The sequence below is a fragment of the Lithobates pipiens genome, unplaced genomic scaffold (genome assembly GCF_037356315.1).
Source record: "Lithobates pipiens isolate NorthernLeopardFrog02 unplaced genomic scaffold, aLitPip1_a1.2 Scaffold_25, whole genome shotgun sequence".
NCBI classification, from domain to species: domain Eukaryota; kingdom Metazoa; phylum Chordata; class Amphibia; order Anura; family Ranidae; genus Lithobates; species Lithobates pipiens.
The window spans coordinates 198,103,376-198,128,015 of NW_027507787.1; the positions used below are offsets into that span (position 1 = coordinate 198,103,376).

Here is a 24,640-nt window from a genome sequence, read left to right on the forward strand (position 1 = left end):
TCTGAGTTTCTGAAATCATCAACAGGTTTTTTTTTGCATTTATCAAAAAGATATACAATTGAGAGTTTCTTTTTCTTTTTCTTTTATTTACCAGAGCAAAAGGAAGCAAACATAAAAAGTTAATGGTAAAGCCTGTTACATTAGTCGTTTTGTTTTCCGTTCAACCCAGCAGGGCTAAACGAAAATATAACTGACAGCTCAGCAGTGTTAATTTTGGCAGCAAATTTTCGATTTTGTTTTAGTCTTAGTCTTAGGACTAAAATGGCATTTTAGATTTAGTCCCATTTTAGTCTTATGTAATTGTTTTAGTTTTAGTCGTATTTAGTTGACTAAATCTCCACTAGATTTTAGTCTACTAAAATCTCCAGTACATTCTAGTAGACTAAAACGAATTTTAGCCGTCTAAAATCGAATGGGTGTAATTAAATTGGATGCATTAGTTAACATTTCTCTACAATTATAAACTCATTATATACTGCTGGAGTCAAAAATCGAATATGTTATTATTTATGGTATTGAGGTATGAACATGTGCTACAGACCCTTGTTAATTTTCGACTAAATAGTATTAATTTAATCGACTAAAATGTTTTAGTCGACTAAATTAACTGCAGCTCAGATGAGCCGCTGTACTAACTATCTGACATTAGTACAGTGATCACCCCTGCTGTGCTATTGCATTCTGACAGGGGTGACAGGGGTGGCCGGGCTGACCCCCCCCCCCCCCCACCCCGTCAGAACCAGTCGTCCCTCTCAGCCAATGGCTGGGAGGGCTGATCGGGAGCTAATCAGCAGACCTTTTTTGGTCATGCCCCTTCGACAGAAGACAGTCGAATGGCCGGCTTCTGTTGGACCAACTGCAGTACAAAAGTTCTATTGAACTGGCTGCCACCTGACATTCGGCCTGTGTGTGCTAGGCTTAAGAACTGACAGCATACATTATCTGCCAGTGAATCTTTCAAGATCATGTCTTAAATTACAGCGACTGATTCTCCATCAGAATGTTTGGTAAAAGTCACATTCACTGTAAGGGTTATGTATAGAGTGCACGTAGGGGAGGATTATGTTTTAGAGTGTAAAGAAGGGGAGGGTTATAGTTATTAAGGTTGAAAAAAAGACACAGTTCCATCTAGTTTCACATATAGATAGATAGAAGGGTGCCTTAGTGTAGGGTGTATATACACACTTATATACTATATGTAGGGAGCTGCAGCTTCTTTACAGTGCTGTGCGCACAGCAATGAAGGCTACAGGCTACCTGTACTGAGAATACATGTATTTCTGAACAGGTAGAACAGCCATTTTGAACGTTTAAACATATTGGGTGAATGGACTGAAGATTAGTAATACCTCATTTCAAAAGAACAAATGCTGGGAGGTGTGTAAATGTGGATGTATTTAACATTTCTCAAAAAAACAGTACATGGACTGGTATCAGAATGTATGCCACCAATGCATTCATTTTACTGATGTATATGCAGCTCAAGGGTCCAATGACATCAGATGTGCTAGTATGCATTGATCAACACGTGTGTAGTGCCTATGTGTGCTGCCTTGTGCTTAAAAAAAGTAGAACATGCCCTACTTTTTTCAGTACAATGCAACACAATGGGGGTTATTTACGAAAGGCAAATCCACTTTGCACTACAAATGCAATCCTAGTGGGTCTTTATGGAATGACATGGAGGCTAGTTTGCCAGGCTGATAAAACTACCTTATTTAGAACCTTTTTTTTTTTTCATTAAGGGACTATTCACACTGCAGTGTGTGTGTTAAACCTATATAAATTCACGTGTGTTGACATTCATTTGCATTCTGTGTTGTGGTGCATTCCTTTTTTTTATTATTAACTTAATTAAGCTTTTTTTGTAAAGGAAACTTCAAATGACTGTTTTGAGTTTTGCATTTATTTACAATGGGGGTTATTTACTAAAGGCAAATCCACTTTGCACTACAAATGCAAACTACAAGTGCAAAGTGCACTTGGAATTGCACTGAAAGTGCACTTGGAAGTGCATTCGCTGTAGCTCTGAGGGGTAGATCTGAAATGAGGGGAAGCTCTGCTGATTTGATCATTCAATCATGTGCAAGCTAAAATTCTGTTTTTTATTTTACATAGTTACATACTTAGGTTGAATAAAGACACCAGTCCATCCAGTTCAACCTGAGTGTCTACAATTGTCCCTATCCCTGTACATTGCACCTACCTATTTTCCTTGCATGTCCCCCTCGGATCTACAGTGACTGAACTTCCAAGTGCACTTTCAGTGCAATTCCAAGTGCAATTTGCACTTGTAGTGTAAAGTGGATTTGCCTTTAGTAAAAAAAAAAAAAAGCTTAGTGAAGTAAAAAAAAAAAAAGAAAAAAGAATTGCAGCACATTTGAAAATGCACCACAACACAGAATGCAAATGAAAGTCAACACACGTGCATTTACATACATTTAACACACACTGCAGTGTGAATAGGCCCTTAACCCCCCTGGCGGTATTCTCAATTCTGGCTCGGGGTGGAGATTTTATACCAAAAGCGGTAACTCCAAGCCAGACTCGGGACCGCATCGCTGAATGCAGGGAGAGTTTACTTACCTTGTCCCCTGGATCCAGTGATGTCCCCCCGCTGTACGAGCGAGCCGTGCTCCGCTCGATGTATCACGGACCCGAGCTCCGTTCCCTGCGAGCATTGCAATGCACAGGGACAGAGAACAGCGCCAAATTCAAAAAGTAAAATACACACATTACATACAGTATAATGTAATCTTACAGATTACATTGCTGTATGTAATTATTTTACATCCCCTTTGTCCCTAGTGGTCTGCCCAGTACCCCGCATGCAGTTTTATCTTATAAAAACTGTTCTTTATGCCTGGAAACTGGAGATTGTCCATAGCAACCAAAACTGTCCCTTTACATCAAAAATGGTTTTAGACCAGCTAGAAAACAGCGATAATAAATTTGAATCACTTGCAGAATTAAGCAATAGCGATTTGCAGGGAGATCCGTCATCAAATATTGAAAAGTAATGACAGCAAATTTTAGTGTTTTTGATTTGATTACATTACTGAATAATTTTTATTATTATTATATTATTATTTGGTATAATTATTTATAGTTATTTATTATAATTTATGATTTCATTTTTCAAACTTTATCATACCCAGGATGTCTGCTAGACTCTGGTTTGGACAGATTTAAGTGAGTTATTCCTAAGAATTACAGGACTACAATATAAAACACCAAATTTTCATGCAAAATAATTGTACCACTTTCAGCACCTAAAATCTGAAATAATCATACCGCCAGGGAGGTTAATGAAAAAGAAAATTTTCTAAATAAGGTAGTTTCATCAGCCTGGAAAACTAGCCTCCATGTCATTCCATAAAGACCCACTAGGTGGCACAAGCTCCCTGTTTTACTGGCTTGCAAAGTGCACTCTTCTTCAGCACAAACATCTGGGTTACATTATTTTCTACTTCCTGCCTCTATTCAAAACAAACCATTCTACATCACATCCATGAACACAGATTATTATGAAATGTCCTAAATTATTTGGATTATGAGAGCCATATGAATTGTTTTACTTGATGAAACAACTATCCCAGCGGTGACTATAGGAATTACTTTAGACTGTATTTTCCATTACTAAACAGCAATTTACTGGTAATTCTGCCTACAAGGACAAAACTCCCCGAATATTGAAAAATCTGCCTTAATTTATTCTAGCTTCATATTTCCTTCTACGACCTCTTCTGTGGTGAACTGGCAATCTGCAAGCAACTTAGAGCTCTGCTATTAAAATTCCTGGCAGACCAGCGGAGCATTGTGTTTTTCAGTCATGTCTGCACAGTGCTGAACCATTTCCAGCCAACCTTCTCCGAAATCTTTTTATCTTCCATCCTTTTTTTTTTTCTACATGCTTATGAATTCACATCTCCTACATTGTATTCTATCATTGCGAAGCCTGCTAGATAGCCTAGTCAAGTGTCTGGGGGAAAAAACAGCAATATATCAGCAAGACACTTCACAAATTACGTTGAGATTAACACACTGTTTTATTATATATTTTTTTTTAAAAGAAGAGACTCTTTACAGCACAGTAGGTTCTTCTGAGAGCTAAAGATACCCAATTTAAAGGGAATCGTCAGTGCAAGCATACAATATATAAATGCTTATTGATCGGAGGATCCACACATACCTGCAATTTGAAAACCCAGCTCTATAGTATGCTACTAGAGCCCCTAAAAAGCCTAAACTTATCGGTGGGGGGTGAATAGGCACAGTCCCTCCTGCTGCCTACAATGCCACGTTCTCTAGCAAACCAAGTCTCGGCTTTTTACGATATGGGAAGCATACTTATGAAGATAAAAATATACATTTTCATGGCAGCTTTATGAGCTCCGAAGAGCCAGGTTGTTCCAGGACACATATGATGCCAGCTAGAGCCTTATATGCTTACACTACAGTTGTCTAGCAAAAGCTAAACCATGCTGTTAAAGATTGTGAACATGAACAAGGATGGTGAACTGGTCTTTGGGACAGAAGATCCTGATAGCATCTGCTAGCAATCGGATCCAGTCAGTGTACTATATCTGCTTAGGTCAATCTGGAGCTATGAGGATCACCGAAAGGTTCTTCATCTCAAGGGGAGAAAGCTTAGAATCAAGTTGTACTGAAACTGCAAAGGTCTCCAAACTGTAAAGTCTGAGTAGTGTGTTCCTTTTTATTATTAGGTCTCCAAACTGTGGCCTTTCTTGCCTTTATCTGGTCCTTGGGGCACTTTTCCACTGACACAAGACACTTTTCCTCCTACTGGAACCAACAATGGAGCAATTATCCTGCTACTGGCATCCATGGGGCATAATTTCTCCCATTGACCCCAACGATAGGGCACTATTCTTCAAACTGACACCAATGGGGCATTATTTCTCCCACTGACACCAACAATGGACCACTATTCCCCCAACTGACACCAATGATTGGGCATTATTCCTCCCTCTAACGCCATCGATTGGTAACTATTCCTCTACACAATAACAAAGATGCATTGTTTACTCCCACTGATGCCTGGACAATTTCTACTCCCAATGGCCACAGTCTGGCCCTCCTAAAGACTGGAGGACAGTAAACTGGCCCTTTGTTTAGAAAGTTTTGAGACCCCTGAGCTAGAGGATCGTTGTACCTGGAGACAAATAGTTTGTTGTTGAGCCTGGAGGTCTACATCAAGCTTTCCCCACCTGTGACACAAGTCCTGAAACACCACCGGGTGTAGAACCCATTTTGGCAGATCCAGGTGCTGAAAACTGAGAAAGTTTGACTGACAACTTTCCAGCCCTGGCATGTAAACAGCAGCTGTATCGTGAAGCCCGGCCTAAGGCAGAATCATTTCCACCTTTCTTAATCCACCAAGGCTTCTGGTTTGTAGGGACAACCAAAACACTCAGAGCTTCAGAATGTTGACTACAAAGAAACAGTAACTAGGTCTCTTCCCCAGTCCATCACGCTGGAATCTGTTGTATCTTCCAGGAGATTTGGAGGAAAGATTACCTCCAGAACTGGATTCTTGAGCGATCAGGCCACAACCTGCCTCAGAGGAGGCAATTATCAGCCCCAGGACCCTCATTTAGAAGAAAAAGTTAGTCAATTTCAGGACTGAAGTGTCTATGCCTGTGAGCAGAGACTTTGAATTTTCTCTTGGAGAAGAAAAACTCTGGCTTCTGCAGTGTCTAGGATAAGACCCAGATATTTGAAACGATAAGTCAGTTCTAATGCTGAATTCTGAAGGTTCAGGATCTAACTAAATCTTTTCAAGGTCTGAGCTATCCACATCATGTTATCATCCAGAACCTGTGCCAACTGCTTAAAAGGTTGTTTTGATATCCCACAATGCGGATGTCCTGGTAGCATAACAAGGCGGGAGCCAACATCTTGGTGAACACTCAGAGTGCGCGAGACAGGCCAAATGGCAGAGCTATGAACTGGGAGTGCTGGGGGCCCACAGCAAGGAGAAGGAAGTGCTGATGCCCTGATAAAAAATGGGACATGCAAATATGTATCCTTGATGTCCACAGAGGCCAGATAGTCTTCATGATGGAAGAAGCTATATATTCCATGCAGAATTTTTTTGTAAAAATGAAGACATGTAGAACCTTTGAGATCCAAAATGGGCACATGCTGTCTCTGGGATGCAACAGAGCTAAAGGAACCTGTTACAGCAGGACTGCTACCCGCATGTTTGGGAGTACGACATGCTGTGCCACAACAAGGCAGGAGCAACATAGTTCTGGGCGCAAAACAATGCCTTGAATACTCACAAACCAGCTGCTGGTAATAGGAGAGGTTTAGGCGCTCAAAGGTCATAATGCGTAGTTGTACATGTTTATCTGCAGTCTTCTCTTCATCCAGTCAAAATGCAGAAATTATAAAGCTTGTCTGCATTTTCAGAAAACAGGGGGCAGAGAGCTGAAATTATACACACTAGAGCTCAGTGAAGAGAGCTCTGAGAGCTGACTGGAGGGAAGAGCTGAGGCCATAAATCACAGGCAGTGTGTTGGAGATCATTCTCCTTCACCTTATTTCTGTTGGTGTCAGGAAAACTAGCTAAGGAACAGGACAGTAGACAGAAATTATACTTGGTGCTCTGAATTGTGACAGAATATGGAGGGATATGCTTTGTTCATATTTCATTTTCATTTCATTTACATTCCAATCCCTATTCCTCTGCTTCTAGCCGTCAGTTTTGGGAGCTGTTACACGTGGCTACGTCAATTTTTTTTATTTAAATTGTATTTTTTTTTTTATTATTTAAAACCGATTTTTTGGATTTTTATCAGATTTATTTTAATAAAATGCTTTTGGAGCTTTAAGATATGTTAATGTATATACTCGAGTATAGGTCGACTCGAATATAAGCCGAGGCCCCTAATTTACCACAAAAAAACTGGGAAAACTTATTGACTCGTGTATAAGCCGAAGATGAGACATGCAGCAGCTACTGTTACAGCTTAAAAGAGTGGAAAAGAGGGTCAACAATGCCCATCTGCAGCTGCATACCTCCCTGTGTACCTCCCTGTGTCCATTGCAGCCTACCTGTGTCCTGTGCATGCCTCCGTGTGCCAATCTGCAGCCTCTGTGTCCTTCTGCAGCTCTGTGCCCATCTGCAGCTCCGTGTGCCATTTTGCACCTATCAGCATGTCATAAAAACATATGGCGGCCATTCCAGGATTCAAAAGCCGCACCTCTCCTCCTCGTCTGTGACAGACGGCGGCCATTCCACTGTTCAAAAGCCGCGCCTCCCTGTCTGTGATAGGCGGAACACTCAATTTCCCAGCAGTCAGTGTTCCGCCTATCACGGACATCCGCTCATCCTCATACTACGGACGAGGATGAGAGGATGTCCGTGATAGGCGGAACACTCAATTTCCCAGCAGTCAGTGTTCCGCCTATCACGGACAGGGAGGCGCGGCTTTTGAACAGTGGAATGGCCGCCGTCTGTCTGCACGACGCGCTGATCAAGTAGGCAGACGGCGGTGACTCGAGTATAAGCCAATGGGGGCACTTTCAGCCTAAAAAAGGGGCTGAAAATCTCGGCTTATACTCGAGTATATATGGTAATAATTTATTTTATTCAACATGAAATGAAGCTTCGTTATGTAGCATGAGGCTGCATATTCTGCAATATTTACATTTTTGGTAAACTCATTCAATTAATCCAAACTTTGGAAGCTGAGATAACATGCACTGTATTGATGCATTCACACAATATCACAGTAACCATGAGTTAAACCAAAATTCAGGAATGTTCCTTTATCCCATTGTTTTGCAAATCTATGTACACTACAAACTGTATGATTGAATCGGTTCGGATATCGCTGTTTTACTAACCTGACAGCTTATTATTCTAAATAGGAAACCTTTTGTTTGCAAATAATAACAATTCTAACTACCAGCAATAATAAGTCCTTACATTTAACGATGAGTGTTTGTAAACACACACTTCCCTGTTCTGTTCTGACAGGAGTGACAGATCGTGTGTTCCTATTAGCTAGGAACCACGATCTGTCACTTCCTGTAGTTAGTCCCTCCCCCTTCAGTTATAATCACCTCCCAGAGAACACAGTTAACCCCTTCACCGCCCCCTAGTGTTAACCCCTTTACTGCCAGTGACATTTTTACAGTAATCATTGCATTTTTAATCGCACTGATTGCTGTATTAATGCCAATGGTTCCAAAAATGTGTTAAAATTGTCAGATGTGTCCGCCATTATGTCGCAGTTCTGATAAAAATCGCAGATCACCGCCATCTAGTAAAAATAATAATAATAATAATAAAAATACTATAAATCTATCCCCTATCTTGTAGACACTATAACTTTTGCGCAAACCAATCAATATGCGCTTTTTTTTTTTTTACCAAAAATATGTAGAAGAATACATATCGGCCTAAACTGAGGAAAAAAATATGTTTTTTTTAATATATTTTTGGGGGATATTTATTATAGCAAAAAATAAAAAATAATGCGTTTTTTTTCCAAAATGGTCACTCTTTTTTTGTTTATAACGAAAAAAATAAAAACCATCAGTTAAAGCGACGCAGTGCTGAATTGCAATAAGTGCTCTGGTCAGGAAAGGGGTAAATTCTTCTGGGACTGAAGTGGTTAAATCAAGATTTAAATCAGGATTTAAATCAAATCCACCCTGATATAGTTACACATACACACACTTTTTTTATTTTTGAGGTGGGGGGAGGGGGGTCTTGACTGAGTTCCCACACTTTTTTTCCCAGGACTTGACCCCTGATAAAAAGTGAATATGCACAGAAGTATTGTCTTGTATTTTAGGCATACCAGCTGCTAAAATATGTGACAAAGGTGAACACTTAGCGCTCCATGCACACTGAAGCTTAAAAAAGCTTTTTCTGAAAATGCTGGTTGAAAAACGTGTTTTTGTACTAGCGTTTATGAGCGTTTATTAGCATTAGCCTTTATGGGCGTTTAATAGCATTAGCGTTTATGGGCGTTTTCAATTAAATACACAGAGGACACTCCAAAAATCCCACAGTGCATTCCAAACTCCCGCAATGCATTGAAAAAATAGAATGCCGAACACTAATTAACGTGTGTTTATGAGCGTTTATCGGCATTTGTCGTTTTTTTGGCGCTGAAAAACTGCACTTTGAACGCAAATTTCTGGCTTTCAGAAAAAAAAACATAAACTCCACTGCTCATTAAAGCTAAAAAAACATCCATGTGTGCATGGACACATAGGCTAACATAGAGTGGAGTTTATGGGCTTTTTAAAAAAACGCCCAAACTCCAATAAACTGCAGTTTATGAGCTCCAGTGTGCATGGAGCCTTAAACTTGATCATACAGCCTAGGACAGGGAGTGGCCACAGAAAATAACTGCAGTAAAGTGCTTCGCAAACTGACCAGTTGTGCGTTCTGCCCAGGAAACACTTGGTACATACTAGAGCTGCACAATTAATGGTCAAGAATCGTTATCGCGATCTTAATTAAAGTGTTTCCCAATTCGTGCTATGTAAAGAATTCTTTCTGCTCTTCTGAAGCCACAGCCATCAAAAGAAAGGAAGAGAAAAACTGGGCAGTCTGCCAAGAATCAAAACATTCTTTATTAGTTGAACTTAAGTATAAACATTTGTCAATGGAATAGACTGTGTGTGTAAGTGAAAAAAGTTGAACCACTTAAACACTGAACCATTTTCTGACATTTGTTGGTTTCAAGTTAAAATAATTTCTTTTTGCTAGAAAATTACTTAGAACCCAAACATTATATATACTTTTTTTTAGTAGACACCTTAGAGAATAAAATGGTGGTTGTTGCAATATTTTATGTCACACTGTATTTGCGCAGGGATCTTTTTAAATGCATATTTTTTTATTACTTTAATTTTAAAAAAAAAAATCGAAACCAGTAATGTTAGCCCATTTTTTTGTTTTTTGTATAATGTGAAAGATTTTACGTCGCGAGAATCGTGAGAGAATCGTAATCTTTTTATTCTAAGCAAAAAAATCATGATTCTCATTTTGGCCAGAATCGTGCAGCTCTAGTACACACCATACATAATACTGCAAACAGACACTGTCTGACTTACCTGGGGTTTTACTGGACATGGTTTTCGACTTCTTCTGTGCTTCTTGAAGGGGCGGAAAGGATTTGCCCCCCACAGCTTCATCCCCTTGTATCGCGGTCAGATCGTGCATACTGAAGCTTCGTAAGCGTTCTGTAATGGCCCCCTGGCCCTGGGCAAACATACAGGTGTGATTTAGAACACATTGGAAATATCTGTGTTTTTTCATTAGTGTATTTGACAGTGATACAAAAAAAAATAACTAGAAGCAAGGACAAACCATTAAATATTTCCACTGCACAGCAGAGTGTTTCTATTTCATAGAACATTGTATTCCTGACACTTGGAAGGCATGGTAAACAAGTGGGAGGAGGTGTTACACTGAAGTCATGGAAATTAAAACTAAAATACAGCTGCGTCTGTATCCATCGCAGGCTTCCTAAGGCTCCATTCGCACGGCCACTTAACCACATTGTGAATCCCAGTGGCAAGAATACACCAATTCCTGTGGCTGCAACTGACAGCTGTGGCTGCGGGGTCTGTACAGTGCAATGACAGGCTGTCAGCAGCAGCAGCTATTGGTGACTGTTTGCACAGCCAACAAAACCTGCGGTGATAACGGCTGGACGCACTTTGTACTACAGCTATCCACATACTGCTGTCAATCCCAACCCGAAGGAATCAGTAGAATCTTACCACTGAGATTCGCAGCATGGCCAAAGGCCCGTGCGATTGGCCTTAATAACATAAACAACCACTGGCCACATGGGATTAGCAACAACATACCTCATTTTACATACCAAACTGTTATATGCAAACTGTTGGCGCTATATAAATCCAGTATAATAATAATAATAATAATAATAATAATACATACATACATACCTCATTTAGACCAGAAATAAAGGGAAACTTTGTTCTGATGGATCCATTAACATGTACTATGCTGATGCAAATTTTACATGCTTGCAGTGCCATACTTGTATAACTTTATTAAAGCTGAACTCCAGGCAAGTGGCTAAATAATGCTAATGAATTTGTATTCCCTTCCATCCAGTTCTTACATTCACATTGCTCTGTCACACAGCACAGCACTGTCTAGTAGGGAAGAAGACCTCATTTATCTCTGCTAAAGAAAAGTAACTTTTACAGGTAACTACCCTGCCAGTTAAGAGTCTATTCACACTTGTGCGACTAAAAAAAACATGTGATTTCCATTGTGACTTTAACCTTTAACTTGATGCAACTTTGATGCGACTTTGGTACGACTTTGGCTTTGACCAATGTGATCGTTTTAAATGTGCTCTACAAAGTTGCTAGATATGTGCAGAATGGAAAAATTTGTTTTGCTTTGTTTGATTTCTTTATTTTCTTCCTGGTAAGCACAAAAATTCTAAATTTTCATAACAATTTGAATTCGGATCGGTCGAAAACGAATCGACCAATTCAAATTCTGTGTGAAGAAAAGCCGGTTGTTAAGGAGCGGGGCAGGAAGCTGGCCGCTGTGTCCTTAACAACCGATGACTCATTAGCTATCAGCGGGATTCCACACTGTAAAGGAAAGAATGGAAAAAAAATGGGAAAAAAAAAACCCAGCATGGGGTCCCCCTCCCCAAAAGCCATACCAGACCCTTATCCAAGCATGCAGCCTCAGGTCCCCCCTCCTGAACTATACCAGACCACATGCCCTCAGCATGAGGGCATGTGGCCCCCAAAGCACTTTGTCCTTATGTTAATGAGTATAAGGGTCTTTTCTCCACAACCCTGACCCGTGATTGTGGGAGTCTTCTGGGCGGGGGGGCTTATCGGAATCTGGAAGCCCCCTTTAACAAGGGGGCACCCAGATCCCATTCCCCCTCCCATGTGAATGAGTAGGGGTACATGGTACCCCTACTCATTCACCAAAAAAGTGTAAAAAGTAAATAAAAACACAACACAACTCCGCCATCTGACAGCTTTTAAATAACTAAGGGCAGGGCCACCTGGTGATTTTGCCAGATGGCACCACCCCTTGTGATGGCATCGACCAAGGGCATGCTGGGTCAGTGATGTCACAAGGAGCGATGCCAAACGGCGACATCACTGGATGGCACCACCCCTTCGTTATTTAGGAGCTGTCAGGCAGCTTTGCTGGCCTTCATTGGGACTGGAGGCTTGTTTCTTTTTTCAGGTCGGCGGTGGCACAGAGGGACAGTTTTTAAAAATGTATTAAATAAAGGAACTGCCTACTGTCATTTGTTACACTACACTTTTTTGGGGGGTGACTGAGTAGGGGTACTATGCCAGGGTCCTACTCTGCAGCTGCTGGCAGAGAACAGATTTTTGTACTCAAACTGTGGCTGCTTGTACTCAAGCTATAAAACACTGAATTCCTTTTGTTTTAATGAATCTGGAATGAATATAACTGATTTAATAAATATATTCTGATGGCAACATGGCATTGTTGTATCTGATGAATCTCAGAAATATATACAGAGGATATAAAAAGTCTACACACCCCTGTTAAAATTTCAGGTTTCTGTGATGTTCTTTTTGGCCGATTATCAATTCCAAAAGATATTTTTGGCTCAAAAAACAACACTGCACATCACCAAAAGAACACCATACCCACCGTGAAGCATGATGGTGGCAGCATCATGCTTTGGGGCTGTTTTTCTTCAGCTGGAGCAGATGCATTAGTCAAGGTAGAGGGAATCATGAACAGTTTCAAATACCAGTCAATATTGGCACAAAACCTTCAGGCTTCTGCTAGAAAGCTGAACATGAAGAAGAACTTCATCTTTCAGCATGACAACGACCCAAAGCATACAACCAAATCAACAAAGGAATGGCTTCACAGGAAGAAGATTAAAGTTTTGGAATGTCCCCGCCAGAGCCCCGACCTGAATCTGATTGAAAATCTGTGGGGTGATCTGAAGAGGGCTGTGCACAGAAGATGCCCAAGCAATATGGCGGATTTGCAGTGTTTTTGCGAAGAAGAGTGGGCAAATATTGCCAAGTCAAGATGTGCCATGCTGATAGACTCATACCCAAAAAGAATGAGTGCTGTAATAAAATCAAAAGGTGCTTCAACAAAGTATTAGTTTAAGGGTGTGCACACTTATGCAACCATATTATTTTTTATTTTTTTTTATTTTTACTTCTCCCCCCTAAAAGATTTCAGTTTTTCAATTGAGTTGTACAGGTTATACATTAAAGGTGTAAAAAGTTCTGAAATGATTTATCTTTGTGCCATTTTTTTACATTACAGAAACCTGAAATTTTACCAAGGGTGTGTAGACTTTTTATACCCACTGTATAACATATCAGTCCTCCGGCTCGGCCTAATTATTATTATCCTCATTGCAATTACGGTTTCTCAGTGATAGGTAGCACTGGGTATGAAGCACAAACAAATTAAGATAAATTACTCATTTGCATTCTTATCAGCTCTCCAACCCCAGCACCATGCTACCCTACATACAGTGACAGATGTAACAAGAGGAAAATGCGTCAGAATCTATGATATTTTTAAAGTGGTGCCACCGACCACAGGGATTAAGAATGACTCACTTTCGCAAAACTATACAGAATATTTAACAACAAACTTTAAAAGAGCCTCGGTGGGCAGCTGTTTTGTTTTTCATTTACTGCCATGTTTACTAAGGGAATTATTCATCTAAAAGATGCCCCTTGGCAACTTGCACATACAGATCTGAATCCACAATTTTGAAAAGTAATGCAAATAGTGGCGTTTCTGCTGTGTGATCATTATTACCTTTTGTAATAAAAGTTGGCAGTGATAGTCGTTTCCCAGAAACCACTGAAGGCACCACCTTTAGCATTATTCTTATTAACAACTTTTCTTTATTCACCATCAAATTAAAGTGATTACACTGAGAATTCTTTGTTCTCTACTCAGTCAGACAGCATATCTGTCTTTGATTAAAGGACTATTGTTCTGTTCTACTCTCTACTATAAAGTCTTTGTCCTATTGCTTTTTCGTTTTTTTTAATTTTGAAAGTAACAAGCACAGATGCCCCGTGCTCGAGCCCTTCTATGCATAACACAAGATTAAAAGGCAAAATCTAGACAAATATAAAAGACACAGAATGAATACATCATTGAATGTTTTTTTTTTTTTATTGCAAGCAGTTTAAAGCCCCTCTCTAGGATAAAACTGAACTTTTATCACCCCTCCCTTCCACCCCCCCTCTAACCTATACTGACAGGCTTTTGTGTCTCTAAGGTACTAAATACTCACCTTCGGGCAGGCCATAGGTGATGCAATTTTCTTTCCTACAACCATGGGTTGCAGTAAATAGCTTGACTCCCCCAAGAGCACAGTCAGTGCTCCCACGGAGCTACCGAAGCCGGGAAGCCGCCCCTTCCGGGAGAACACAGTGATTATTGCTAGCACCTATAGCCTCTGGCAATAATAGTGTGTAAAAATCTGATATCCTAGTTGTACCCATGTCAATCAATGGATCGACTTGGGTACAATCAGCCTGCCCATAGATGGTTTGAATCTGGACCAATCCCTGCTGAACCGGCTGAGATTCTAACCATCTATGTTCAGATTTTGCCCCCCTATTCAGGTCCCTTACTGCCACCAGTTTCGGTACCAGGGACCGTTATTCCAGCACTAAGATAATGCCTTGAGACCACTGTGATGACTCGGGTCCTCTTCTCTGTCCTAAGAAGCACCCAATGGCAGACATACAATAAGAAATGTCCACACCATGCAGAATAGGAGAGGACTGGAGGCTGCGGAGTCACGTGACTGCGATTAAAGGTAATTAAAAACAACCATTTAGATAGGGATTGTTTTTATGGTGATCACAGAGAGGGGGTTTATGAAGAGGAGGTAAAAACACTAATTTAATATTCAAAGCAAACTCAACCATCTATTTATGTCTCTGTGCTTTAGTTTGTTGAGAAATCACTTTGAAAAACAACCCAGTACCCCTTCTGGCCATGGCCATCTTGAGTACGGACTGGTGATTCATGTAGGATTTACTTCCTGGAATCCATCTGCCCTTAGCTCATGCAGGCAGGAGGGTGTGCTTAGCTGAGAAAACCCCTCCCCTCCTAAAGATTCCTGGATAATTTGCCTAGACATGGAAACCAGTAACAATAGAAAATGTAAAAAAATATATATATACTTTCTTATCTATTTACTACTGCTAGCAGTATACTGATTACAAAATAGTCAAAGTTGATTTATAGAGTGAAGGCCCACTTTATGTCCCTAGATTTGGCCTTATTAATATACTGCATAGCAGAGCTCAGACTGATAGAAGGAGAAGCAGCACAAAGAGCCAAGCAGTTCGGCTGCAGTGCTCATGTGCTAACCAGGTAGAAGAATGCAGTGTGAGATAACCCAGCCCAGTCACTAGTAGAGGAACAAGACTTGTAAATGTTAATGACCTGTAGTAGTAAAAAAGCAAGCCTCCTGTCCTGCTGTGTCCTATGGCAGTCTTGTGTTAACCTCAGTAATGGATGGACAGAAATACAAATCCTTTGACAAGTAAAACAGCTTCCATAAAAGTACTTTAAAACATTTATTACAGTGAAAATATGTCATCGATATCACACTGTACATAAAAAACAAATAAAATCTGCGCATTGGCTAAAAAATGTAAAGCTAGTAACAATGACCACGGCAGCCAGCACTAAAAGTTTTTATCATGGAACCACTAAAAACAAATATAGAAGGGCTCAGCGCCAATAGGGAGAAATTGCAATATAAGCTCTGTGATGAACAGTCCTATTTAGAAACCGCCAACAATGATGGATGACAGGTTGGTAACGAAGTCCCAGCACCAGCAATGTGAAAAGGGATTGAATGCACTCGACACCGCCAGTGTGTAGAGGCAATCCTGCTTACCAGAGGAAGTTGACTCTCAAATCATAAAGAGTCAGGAAACGCGTATGTGATAAAGACGAGCATCCTAAACTGCATCACTCCAACTCCTGTCAGTTATGGAAAACGCGATCCCAGCCCAGGAAGCACTTTCTCCAGGTAAGTGTATTTATATATGAATATACTGCAGACTTTTTACCTCAAAAAATGTAAGGGCACCACAATAGCGTGATATTGCTTAAAACCACAATTTTATTTAAAAAAAAATATAGTACACTAACTTTTCCATAAAAGGTAACAGGCAAAGAGTCTCATAAAGGGTCCATAAATCCTAGCGTGCTTATATCGTCCGGTACTGCCTTACATGTTTTGCAACAATATTGCTTTGTCAGAGGCATAGCGGGCAAACGCAAGCACATCCTTATATAATAAAATAACCGTAAGTGACCCACCGGAAGTAGTCGGTCCGCTTTCATACTGGACATGACAAACCGGAAGTAGCCACTCAGCCCTCAAACCGGAAGTGATAAACTGGTAGTGGACAGTCCACCATCATGCAGTTCACCATGTGTTCCACATACCGGTAGGGATAAAAGCCTATCCCACGGCTATCAAATGACCTACCGGAAGCTAGTGAACCACTCTCATGCGTTTCACCATGAGCTCCAAGGACTGGAAGCAATTGCAGATCGGTCCCGCTGTTCTCAGAGCACAATGGGGAGTATATGAAATAAAATAAATGCTATGAAAGACCAGGAGAAAAGCTCTCTACTTGCCAAGAAAAACTAAACAATAACGAAGATAGTATTACACTGTCCTCTATTTGAAATAAATCATTGCATGAATCCACTAATCAAAATTTTAAAATGCACGTGAGGTGAACACGCCATGTAGTGGACATAATATATACAATCGCCAAATATCCCATACAGATACAGATTCAACTCATAAAAATACATAACATAATATTTAATTTAAAAGCAAAAGAGGATAAAAAGGGAAAAAAATGTATAACAATGTTCAGTAGGTTATCAGCAGAAAGTACATCTTATATTGCAAGAGTTATTCAACCATTGTTGATAAAGCAATTGACATCCCACACTATATTCATTCTAAATGGTGAATAACTCTTAGGTCATATATCCAGCAGGTCTCTATTCTGGAGATTTCCCACCGGATATTGCTACCCCTCCAATGGGGAGAAAATCTGTAAATTCCCAAAATCAGTGTTCCCTTTGGGTTCTTTGCATGACAAAGCATGTAATTCTTGGAAACACTGTGTTTTGGGAAACCACACTGTATATTTCCTAAATGTTTGTTGACTATGATTTGCATAGTTCTAATTGTTCAGCCTATATATTGCAGGCCACATGGGCACTGTAAGAGGGGCAATATTTTTTGAAGAGCAGGTAATGAATGATTTGATGGCATATGTTCTGGAAGTTACCACAAAGTGAAAATTACACACCCTTCTCTCTCTTAGGGTAGTATTGCTGCACACAGCACATTTTCTACAGGGGAAAAAGCCATTTAGATTTTGAAAAAAACATTTTTTTTTAGGCTCATCAACAACATTAGGGGCCACATATAGCTGTAAATGTTGTACTCCTTGTTTTATCTCCTAGTCTAGGGCCCAACAGATTATCATTCTTAAGGACCTTCCAATAGCGGGCAATTATTTGTTTAATGTCTCAGTATTGTTTAGAATAACTAGTGATAAAAAAAAAACCAGTTTGATTCAAATCCTTCTCAATTCTCAGTGTATCCTTTAACAGCTGTGTCCTATCCAGACTAGCAATCTCAGAAATAACAATTACAGCTAGTTGGAATTATAGCCTCTATCAATAAATCTAGTTCTTGTATGCCTGTTGATAATAATCATTTAGGATGGTGCAATTCCAATGTACTCTGAGAAATTGGCTCTTAGGGACAGACTTAAGCCATGAAGGATGATGGGAACTGTCCTGGCTTATAAAGCTATTATGATCCATCTCTTTAAAGTAGGTAGTAGTAATTAAAGCACCAATCCTGACCTCCACGTTAAGATCCAGAAAATTACAATTTTCTTTGCTGGCTTCATGTTATAAGACAATACCCAAAGCATTATCATTCAGGTAGTCAATGTAATTGTTCAGGGACTGCATGTCACCCTCCCAGAGGAGGAGGATGTCGTTAATATACCTTTGCCACAGAAGGAGTGCAGACCTCTGATTAGTATAGATGATATCCTCCTCCCATTTAGCCTTAAACAAGTTCACCATGCATGGCGCAAATTTTGTGCCCATGGCGACTCCCCTACTCTGCAAGTAGAAGGGGCCCCCAAACCAAAAGTATTTGTGGCTCATGGCAAAAGTCAGAGGCTTCAGAATGAAATCACACTGTATGGGTAACAAGCTGATATAAAAAATGAGTCCATTGCCTCAAAACCATCCCCATGAGATAAGATAGCGTACACAGAGGACACGTCGGCCATTGTGAAAATGTACCCCTCCTTCCACTGAATACCACCAAGAAGGTTCAATACCTGAGTGGAGTCCTTCAAGAAGGACGGGGTTTGAACTACCAGAGGTTGCAAAAAACCAAAGTATCTACCTATCTTAGAGGTCATAGAATCTATCCCACTAATAATTGGCCTACCATGGGGATTAGCCGAATCCTTGTGAAATTTTGGTAGGTAGTACATCACTGGAACACGTGGAGCTATGGGGACCAAACAGTCCTTCTCTTTCTTGGATAAAATCATTTTTTTTTAAAACCCTCATCTATTAATCTGACAAGCTCTTTTTTAAATCCATTAGTGGGATCGGATGGTAAAGAAATATAAGTCTTGTGATATGACAATATCCTTTCCATCTCCAAAAGATAAGATTGATCGAGAATAACAATACCCCCGCCCTTATCTGCAGGGCGGGCAATAATGTTGTTCCTCTGTTTTAGGGTCTCTAACCCTTGTTTAAATCCAATATATAACCTAGCCCTCTTGGTGTTCAAGGAATCTAGATCCTTCAACACTAATTCCCTGAAAACACCCAATGAAGGAGCCAAAACACCAGGGGTTGAATAAGCAAGCATTAGCCAACCCTGAGTGTCTAATGCTAGTGGCTTCTGTCCTATTTGTGACAACAGGACTAGAAATTCAATGGTGTTTAATGTTAAGTCTACAGATGCATTTGTGAACCATAAAAACACCAAACTTGTTTAATGGTATTGGGAGTAAACTTCAGACAATGATTAAGAACCAGTTTTTCTTGATCTGTAAGGGTGGTCTGGCTTAGATTAAAGATACCTACATCATTCAGACCCCTTTTTCTTTCTACTCCTCCTCCCTCCTCTGTTCCCTCTCTTTGATCTAAATTTGATTTGTTCCTCTGTCCGTCCTCCCTAAAAAAAAAAGGGAATCTAATTTGATTATGGTTCCGAGAAGGTCCAAACCAATCCTGTTGGTATTGATTCCTATCTCTATCAGGAGTGTTCATAGGGTGACCCATGATGTATCTGTCGTCATAGTCCCCATAACCACCAGGGGAGTGATCTGTAAGAGGTGCAAACCTATTGAACAAAGGTGGACCATTCCTCTGTGGGGCAAAATTGCCAAAATTATCTCCATTCCTCCCAAATCCCCGTGGCGTATACTGCCTGTACTCATCAGGATCGGAAACATTAGGTTGGAATCTCTCATTCTGATAAAAAGGACCTGGTCTGCTAAAGGGTGGTTTGGGTTGAGATTGTGTGGTCTGATGAAGTCTCAAAGGGGGTGGTTGAGAAGCTAAATGCGAAGGATTAGATCCTCCCCCTCCACGTGGAGCAGGCTAAGTCAGTCCCACCCTTGTAGTCTCTGCACCTGCCTCCTCTATTACTCTTTTCTGTCATTTAAAAACAACATTATTTTTGTAGTCCTCTACATTCCTAAAGTATTTTTTTATTTTCTGTTCCTATTTCTCTTTCTCTAATTTTTTTTAAGTGATTCTGACTTATTCTTATATTTATCTCCACTAATATAAGGTAACAATTTATCCTTGAGCTCATTAACCTCTACAGCTAATCTGGTAAATTTATTTCTTTTGCGACCAATTAAGAATCACAACATATCCAAACCAGCATTGTTAAAATATTTGAACCACAGGACTAAATCCTATGGTGTGGGTCACTTCTGGTTTGTCACTTCCTGTCTGAGAGCGGACTGACTACTTCCAGTTGATCACTTCCGGTTATTTTATTATATTAGGACATGCTTGCCTTTGGCCACTATGCCTCTGACGACGCAATATTATTGTGAAACATGTAAGGCAGTACAGGACAATGTAACCACCCTATGATTTATGGACCCTTTATGAGATTCTTTGACGGTTACCTTTTATGGAAATGTGAGTGTACTATATATTTTTTTAAATAAAATAGTGGTTTTAAGCAATGTTACACTATTGTGGTGCCCTTACATTTTTCGAGGTAAAAAGGCTGCAGTATATTATTTGATACCACACTGAGCCTATTATTTTTAAAAATGTCATGGACCATCAATAAGTAAGGGAAAATTATTATTCAATAGAAAAAGCTAGAGTCAAGCTGCTGAATGAAAAGCAGCTTAGTTACTTTTCAGTCTAAGGCCCCTTTCACACTGGGGCCGCGGCCACGTTAGCGCTAATGTGCCGCTCGTTTTAGCGGCACTTTAGCGATGTTTAACCTGCGCTTTTCGGCCACTAGCAGGGCACTTTTAACCCCAAAGAGGGGGTTAAAAGCGCCCGTGTTGCAGCGCTTCTGAATCGCTTTTCAGGCGCTTTGGAAGCACTGCCCATTTTTTTTAATGGGCAGGGAATTTTGGCAGCGCTAAATACAGAGCTCCCAAACCGCCCCAAAGATACTGCTTGTAGGACTTTTCCAAACGTCCCACAAGCACTCCACCCCATGTGAAAAGTCACACTGAAATAATTAGGAGGCGGTTTTCAGGTGCTATTTCTAGTGCTAAAACGCCTGAAAACCGACTCAGTGTGAAAGGGGTCTTAGGCTCAGCCGTTATATACTCAATTAATTAAACATTTGTGGGAGAGGTAGAAAACAACTGCCTGCTTCAGACATTTTCTGTCCAATTCCTATAATTTGCAAAGTGAGTCATTTTCTAATTGCAAGGTGACTTTGCTCTGCATTTAACACACTTCTCTATTGCAGCACTTATGGGAAATCCTGCATTATCATTAATCTGACTCTTGCATATGTAGTAGTATTTGCATACTAATGATTTAGTGACTTACAATATGGCAAATCCAGCTATAGATAGGTATTCCCTAACCGCAGCAATGATATATCCAACTCTCATTAGAGCAGCTGGCTAGTCTCAGGATGCAGGTACCAATGCTGTTGCTGCCTCCCTTATTGCCTTTCCAATACGGTGCCATGACCTTTAAAAGAAAATTGTCATAGAAACGATTGATCATTGATTATCTAATTCTGGTAATGCTGGTTTCCTGGCTATAACCCTGATCTAGCATTCAACTTACCTTGTCTGTCTGTGGTCAGTGAATTCAAAGGAATCCAGGTAAGTAGCATTTTCAAAAGAAGGGCACCCCGCATACCTGGCACAAAATGTTTCTAATGTAATAATAATGCTTACATGCAGAAACCCTGTTGTGCCTGAAACTTATGTTCATTTTCAAACTGATCCTGCTAGAGCAGGGATCTTCAAACTTTCCAAAGGGCCAGTTTACTTTCCTTTAGACTTTAGTAGAGCCATACTGTGGTCAGTGGGGGTGGTAAACAATGCCTCAGGCTTGGTGGCCAGTGGGAGTATTTTTTTTTTATAGGGCCTGTGGTCAGTAAGAGAAAGAACAGTACTCCACCATTGATATTAATTGGAGGAATAGTGCCTAATCGTTTGTGTCAGTGGGAGGAATAGTGCCAAATCAATTATATACCGTATATACTCGAGTATAGGCCGACCCGAATATAAGCCGAGGCCCCCAATTTACCCCAAAAAAACTGGGAAACGTATTGACTCGTGTATAAGCCGAGGGTCAGACATGCCTGTCCATCCCTGTGTGTCCATCCATCCCTGTGTGTCCGTCCATCCCTGTGTGTCCGTCCATCCCTGTGTGTGTGTCCGTCCATCCCTGTGTGTGTGTCCATCCATCCCTGTGTGTGTGTCCGTCCATCCCTGTGTGTGTGTCCATCCATCCCTGTGTGTGTGTCCATCCATCCCTGTGTGTGTGTCCATCCATGCCTGTGTGTGTGTCCATCCATGCCTGTGTGTGTGTCCATCCATGCCTGTGTGTGTGTCCATCCATCCCTGTGTGTGTGTCCGTGCAGCCTTGTGTGTCCAGCCTACCTGTGTCCCGAGCCTCCGTCCCGAGCCGAGCCTCCGTCCCGTCCCGAGCCTCCGTCCTTCTGCCATGCCAGGATCGCCGCTCTTCGTCGGCGCCTCGGCGGCCATTCCACTGTTCAAAAGCCGCGCCTCCGTCTGTGATAGGCAGAACACTCAATTTCCCAGCAGTCTGTGTTCCGCCTATCACGGACATCCTCTCATCCTCGTCCGTAGTATGAGGATGAGCGGATGTCCGTGATAGGCGGACCACTGACTGCTGGGAAATTGAGTGTTCCGCCTATCACAGACGGAGGCGCGGCTTTTGAATAGTAGAATGGCCGCCGTCTGTCTGCTCGACACGCTGATCGGGCAGGCAGACGGCGGTGACTCGAGTATAAGCCGAGGGGGGCACTTTCAGCCTCAAAAAAGAGGCTGAAAATCTCGGCTTATACTCGAGTACGGTATATACGGTAAATGGGCGGAATAATGCTCCATTGCTGGTGTCAGTGGAAGGAAGTGACCCATCACTGGTGTCAGTAGAATAAATAGTGCCACATCATTTGTGTCAATGGGGGGGAATAATTCCCCACTGTTTGTGATTCTGAAAAGAATGGTAACTCATGGTTAGTGTCTGTGGGAGGAACAGTGCCACAAGGGCCACATACAGGCAAGCAAAAGGTCTCAGTTTGGGGACCACTGTGCTAGAGGCTCTTGTTTCAGTCTGTAGATGGAGCTTTAGCGCCATAACAAGTCCTTCTTCCTATCTCACAATGCTAGTGTGCCAGGACAAAGATCTTTATTTTCAAAAAAAGTGACAGTTATTTTCAGCTGAGTCCAATAAGACTTAAAAAAATTCCAATCTCGTAGCCTTATCCTTGTGTTACAGATTAGTGAAATTCTATCATTTGGCAGCTGAATGATAGATAGGAGATTTAGAGGGGGATCCCTGAAATTCGCTGCAGGAGGAAAGCCCCCTCAGCTATTTGCCACCGTTTGCATGTAATCAGTCATGCAGGTCCAAGGCCAAATATTTGCAGGTAATCGCTGCATGAATGATTACATAAGAAGAGCTGTGAATATCTGCGGTGTTGTCAGGCTCCCATTGCTTTTAATAGGGCTTCCTACCATAGGAGAGTCTCCAGCAGGTAAAGGCAAATGGCCCCATTCACAAGTAATCTCATCTGGAGCAGAAGTCAATTAAGACTAATACAGACCAAAAGATGCCTTAAAGTGTCACTAAACCCACATGATAGCAAAACAACCAATAAATGTTGTATTAAATGCCTTATTAAATGCTGTTCATACTCACTCAGTCACTATGAGATCTGTTTTCTGCATTCTGCAAAAGAAACCTGGTTGATCCTGCTGTTCTCTGTCTCTCCTGTCCAAGCCCCCAATTCAGTTGGGGATTTTTCAGCGCAGTGTTGGCAGCTCTGCACATGCTCAGTCTTTAGTGTGTGTCTATGCTGAGCATTCCCTATCACATCTGAGCAGCCCATGTGACTACAGAGTCACACATGTGGGCGTATACACAGTGATAAATAATAGCCCACTTCCTCCCACTTCTTCCATGCCCACTAACCAGCTAAACACTATATGGATAGGATATTACATGTAGATTAATGTAGGTTTCACCTCCCCCTTATTCAACAAAAAAAACAGGTTGGAGGGGAGTGACACAGCCTGTGATTGGCAGAAATCTGCCCATACCATGTTATTGCCAAAAAATAATTTTTGGATTTGATTTCAAATGCACATTTGTATGACAATTTAAGACAGTTTATTGACATGAATTATTTTACTCTGTATCCCAAAGGCAGTTTTTTTTATTTTGAACATGTGACCAGCAGCAGAGGACTAGAAGCTCCTCCTACTTATGTTTCCCTACAGACAGGCTGGTAAAGAGCTGGGTCATGTGACAGCTGTATACAGCAGTGATTAGGAAAAAGGTACTTGTTTTTTTTTTTTTATTAAAATAATTAGTGTCATCATCCACATACAGAAATAGAAGGGACAATGTAAAGTAAACAGTGCGTGTTTAGTATCACTTTAACTACAGCACAGACATTACTACAGAAATGATTTAGGCCAAGTCATGTTTACTTTAAAGCCCAACTCCAGGCAAAAAAAAAATGCTTTCCCATGCAGTGGGGCTGTGCCCTCATTGCATGGGTCAACTGCTCGTTTTGTCCAAGGGCAAAGAGAAAGCTGTTTACTTACTGCCAAACTGAGCTCCCACACCATCCTGCAGTGGACTGATCCAGATGTCCTCATATCCAGAGTGGGTCTATGGGCTTTATGGCATCAGGAACAATCCACCCCACAAGATCGCAAGACCACGGGGAGGCAGGTGCCACAGGGACCAGCCTCGTGCGGTGAGGATTGGAAGATTAGATAAGCATGTCTTCATTATCCAATC

The 24,640-nt window shown here is 41.0% G+C and overlaps 1 protein-coding gene across 2 annotated transcripts in view; it reads right to left on the minus strand.

Moving 5' to 3' along the window:
* The window catches only part of REEP3 (receptor accessory protein 3), a 179,342-nt gene that overhangs the window by 11,976 nt on the left and 142,726 nt on the right, over positions 1–24,640 (minus strand). For both annotated transcript variants that reach the window (XM_077455416.1, XM_077455415.1), the window contains exon 6: positions 10,108–10,255. In XM_077455416.1, the coding sequence (XP_077311542.1) occupies positions 10,108–10,255 (148 nt within the window). The remainder of the gene's footprint in view (positions 1–10,107; positions 10,256–24,640) is intronic.